The sequence below is a fragment of the Triticum urartu genome, chromosome 5, assembly GCF_003073215.2.
Source record: "Triticum urartu cultivar G1812 chromosome 5, Tu2.1, whole genome shotgun sequence".
NCBI classification, from domain to species: Eukaryota; Viridiplantae; Streptophyta; class Magnoliopsida; order Poales; family Poaceae; genus Triticum; species Triticum urartu.
The window spans coordinates 597,807,695-597,812,302 of record NC_053026.1 but is presented as its reverse complement, the minus strand read 5'-3'; the positions used below and the strand labels follow the sequence as shown (position 1 = coordinate 597,812,302).

The following is a 4,608-nucleotide window of genomic DNA, read 5'->3' as shown; positions in this document are numbered from 1 at the left end:
ACACGCTGAACATTTTCAAAAACATCATGAGCATGAGAATATTTTTCTAAGTGTCATGAACTTATTTTTCAAATACATGTTCAATATTGTGAAACCATAATGTTTTGTTAAGCTTATATGTATACAACAAGTGATGTCGGTGTATGTTAAAAGGGAAGTGTAGATATGTTGACACACTTAACACAATCCCAATCTACGCAGCTTTGGAGCATATGTGAAGAAGAGTACTCTATGCTTTGGAGCATACGTTGAACATTTTTGGAGCATACACGCGGAAAAGCCCTAAGCAGAAGGTCAGACCTCCTAGATACAGTGAACAAGAGTACTCTATGAGCAATGATAGAAAAAACCATAAATTTTGTTAAGCTTTATTTGTATACAGAAGATGATGTCGGTAAAAGGGAGGTGTAGATATGTTGACACAATTAACAAGGTCCAAATCTACGCACCTTTGGAGCATACACGCGGAATAGCCCTAAGCAGAAGGGCAGACCTCCTAGATACAGTGAGGCCAAACCTTTCGAACATGTCCACCGGCTTTGTGATCGCCGCATCAGGGAGCATCCAGTCAAAGTGGTAGAGAAGGTTCGCCAGTGCTAGCTCCAGGGTTGACATACCAAACAAAATTCCTGGACACTGCCGTCTCCCAGCCCCAAAGGGGATGAACTCAAAGTGTGTGCCCTTATAATCTACGTCGTTGTTCTCAAACCTCTCTGATTTAAAGGCTTCAGGGTCTTCCCAATATCTAGAATCCCTCGATATTGCGAAGACGTTAATGTGCACCTTGGTGCCTTTAGGAATGTCATAGCTTAATAGAACTTTGCTACAGCTACAGGCAGTTTCTACGGAAAGTGCTTACGGAGATGAGCTGGAGACCTAGGATTCATCATAATTTGGGTCCCACAGCTAACTTTATGGAGAGAAAATCAATGAGATTCAGCCATGCAATCCCGTAACTTGCGTCCGTAGTGGGATTTCCGTAAGTCTAGCATTTTTGTAGCCTAATATTTCACGATCCTCTCTGGCCCCTCGGAGGATGATGACACCCGCGGGATGCAACCTCAGGATCTCCATGATGACCATCCGAAGGTAGTGGAGTCCGCCGAGGTCAGAGTTTGTGATGGCTGCTCGTTCTGGACCTAGCACTTCCTGCACCTCTAGTTGTGCCTTTGCCATGGCTTTGGGGTTGTTCAAGAGCTCCGACATTGCCCACTCCAACGTCGTTCCTGTGGTCTCACTAGCAGCTGCAAACATGTCCTACATATAGAATACAAAAAACAAACAAGGACCGGTCTAGCTGGTGGCCGGCCGCTCACCGCCGCTCGCGAGCGGCCGGCCCCTGATCCCAAACGTCTAGTCACTACCACATATTAAAAAGAGCAAAATTACTGTAATCCAAAAGTATTAAAAAGACATTGCTAATTAATCACCTTATGTGGTCTTTTCTTATGTGATGAATGCATATTTCCCATGTTCGTCCCTAGTGCATTAATTTTTTGTTTTCAGAATTATAAAAAATATATATTTTCTAAACCGCGTGTTGAAATTCAGATCCGTTTTCATTGTTAAAACCCTCGTGATGTGCTCTTCAAAAGTAGATGTTTCGACGAATTAATCTTCCTGCCAACTAAACATCAATATGTGGGCAACTAGACTACATTGCCGCGCCAACTGAGCATATGTGTGTGCCAATAGTCTTGCAAACTAAATATCAATGTGTGTGCAAACTAGACTACATTGCGGTGCCAACTGAGTATATGCGTGTGCCAATAGTCCTGCCAACTAAACATCAATGTGTGTGCAACAAGACTAAATACAAGCCAACTGAGCATATGTGTGTGCAACTAGTCTTCTCTGCCAACTAAACATCAATGTGTGTGTAACTAGACTACATTACAAGCCAACTAAACATTAATGTGTGTGCAACTAGACTACATTACAAGCCAACTGAGCATATGTGTGTGCAACTAGTCTTCACTGCCAACTAAGCATCAATGTGTGTGCAAGTAGACTACATTACAAGCCAACTGAGAATGTATGTGCAACCAGTATTTTCTGCCAACTAAACATCAATGTGTGTGCAACTAGACTATATTACAAGCCAACTAAATATTAGTGTGTGTGCAACTAGACTAGGTTACAAACCAACTGAGCATATATGTGTGCAACTAGTCTTCTCGGCCAACTAAACATCAACATATGTATAACTAGACTACATTACAAGCCAATTAAACATCACTGCATGGATTCGGTTAGCTTGTAATTAGCCAGCAGATTAAACCATGAGGTCATGTCTCCATGTATACGTAACTTGCAAGCTAAGCTACACTTCTTCCTACCTACACGTATGCATGCATGGTCGGCCGGGTTAATTCCATCCAACAATCTCTTCCTCTCACTTCTCTCCTCACAAACCAAGTCTTAAAATCTAACTAAACCACTTCATCCATCACCATGGCAACACCTACGTGTATATACACAACGAATCATGCCACCAACCTTCCCATCTCACCCCTCTCTCTCTCTCTCTCTCTCTCTCAAGTCTCAGCACAGAGAGCCGCTGTCAATCAATCACAGAAACACGACTATTTCCATCACGATTCCTTGCCTGCGCCTCCTCATGGCAGTTGCCAGCGGCACAAAGCAGCAGCAGCATCCGCACCCAGCTCCACCACTGGGGGCGGCGGTGGTGTACGGTGTACCCCAAGTTCAAGTTGACGGAGAAGGCCGGCCGCCGATCTGCGCTTCTTCCCGTGTTACACCTAGGAGCACCAGCACAACAGCCCGCTGTGTGTCGCGGCTGTCCGGTCGATCAGGGCGGCGGGGTGTCCTGAGTGTTCGACCAGGGGTGGCGGCGCGGCCAACCTTGACCAAAGGCGACCTGCGGTGATGACCTGCAGCAGCGGAAGATGCAGAGGACCAGCGGCAGGAACAGCTAGGCAGAAGGTGCGCCGACGGCTGCCATGGCCGCGCGCGGGAGAGAGAGGGGTGAGGGAGTGGCGGCTAGCTAGGGGAAACCGGGGGTGGGTTGGTCCTTCGGGTAGTGGTGGGCCTTGTCATCCACGTGCAACGAGCGAGATCGAGCGGTCAGAACGTGGCCGCTCGTTCTGTCCATATAGCGCGCGGCCACTTTTTAGATTTTAGAAACAAACAATAGTAGTTATTAGATACTGTAGTTAGGTAACCACGCCTATTATTCCTTGTGTCATGGGCTCATGGCATAGGAGTATAGGAAATTAAGAGAAAAGGAATGGAATAATCGGCATACTCACAAAGATGACCACGCCAATTATTTCCGCGGTTAAAGGGAATGTCAACGAGTCCTCTTCCTGCAACCTGAGCAGCACGTCTAGCAGGTCCTCGTCGTCGGTGCTACGGGGACCGTCGGCTGCACGCCTCGCCCTGCGGTCGTCGATGATGTTGTGGATGATGCGCTGGATCCGGCCACAACTCCTCCTCAGCCGGCGCTCGCCAGTGCCCAGCCACCGCACGAGCTTTGACGACGGGAAGAGGTCAGCGAGGATGAAGCCCCCCAGCAGCGTCATGACCTCGTCGAGCTCGCGGAGATACTCTCCCTGCTGCGCGCACTTCCCACCGAACGCGGCCCTAGCGACGATGTCGTTCGCCAGCACCGGCAACTTCTCACTGAGGTTCACGGTGCCACCCGCGGGCGAGGCGGCCAGGGAGCGGACGAGGCCGGCCACCTCCTCGGCCCTAATGGACGCCATGCGCCTCACCTGCGCGGCGCTAAGAAGCTCCACGATGCAGACCTTCCGCATCTGCCGCCAACGGTCGCTGTAGGGGGCCAGCATGATCCCCTTCCCGCCGCAGCCGGCGATGTCCAGCGCGACGCCGCTTCCCCGGTCCGCGAAGGTAGGGTCGTTGGTCTTCATGACCAGCGCCGCCGCCTCGGCGCTGGAGACCACCACGGTGGGGACCTCGCCGAACTTGAGGTACATGAGCGGGCCGTGCCGGCGAGACAGCTCCGACAGGGCTCTGTGCGGGAGGTGGCCGATGAGGTGGTGGAGGCTGCCGATGATCGGAAGGGTCCATGGTCCGGGGGGCAACCTCTTCTTGGTCTTGGACTTGTCATGGGAAGAGCTAAGAAACCAAAGGACTAGCACCGTGGCTACGATAACTAAGCACAAACTTAAGAAAATCTCCATGGCGCACCGTGTTTTAGCTGCTGGCTTTGAGGCTAACAACCAACTTTATAGCATACCGCATACATCCAACCCAGCTAGTAGTAGACTAGCTAATTGGAAGTAATTCGGCGTCAACGGATGCTTGGGCTTCCTGATCGTGAAAACAAATATACTGCATAACGTGTTTGTTTTTTGCGAGAAGAAACATAACGTGTTAATACGAACTTCCGTTCAATAGGTATATACTCTCTTCATTACTAAGTCGAGACAGTGACGTCCTTATATTTTATTTTGACCCTCTCCATTAATCTCAATGTCAATGATACATGAATGGGTCGCAACAAGTCCTTCACTTGTTGGTGCAAGTTGCAAATAAAGAAGCTGTGTTCAGCAATGGACAAATAATGATTTCACCAAACTTAGTTGCTTAGACTAGCCACAATGGATAGTAACATAGAGTGGT

At 48.9% G+C, this 4,608-nt stretch overlaps 1 protein-coding gene across 1 annotated transcript; it reads right to left on the bottom strand.

Moving 5' to 3' along the window:
• Window positions 1-293: 293 nt before the first annotated feature.
• Window positions 294-4,229, bottom strand: LOC125506216 (ent-isokaurene C2/C3-hydroxylase-like). Its single transcript, XM_048671078.1, has 3 exons — window positions 3,273-4,229; window positions 1,014-1,257; window positions 294-818 (listed from the first exon to the last, which is right to left on the bottom strand). Exons 1-3 carry the CDS (start codon window positions 4,164-4,166, stop codon window positions 442-444), a joined length of 1,515 nt encoding a protein of 504 aa, XP_048527035.1. The 5' UTR covers window positions 4,167-4,229; the 3' UTR covers window positions 294-441.
• Window positions 4,230-4,608: the final 379 nt, after the last annotated feature.

What these genes read in the sequence shown, in the direction of transcription:
- LOC125506216 (XM_048671078.1), bottom strand. Translation starts at nt 4,166, where the DNA reads ATGGAGATTTTCTTAAGTTTGTGCTTAGTTATCGTAGCCACGGTGCTA. An exon ending in TAATTGGCGTGGTCATCTTT is followed by an intron (nt 1,258 to 3,272) that starts GTGAGTATGCCG and finishes TTCTATATGTAG; the next exon opens with GACATGTTTGCAGCTGCTAG. An exon ending in CCGAGGGGCCAGAGAGGATC is followed by an intron (nt 819 to 1,013) that starts GTGAAATATTAG and finishes GCTGTAGCAAAG; the next exon opens with TTCTATTAAGCTATGACATT.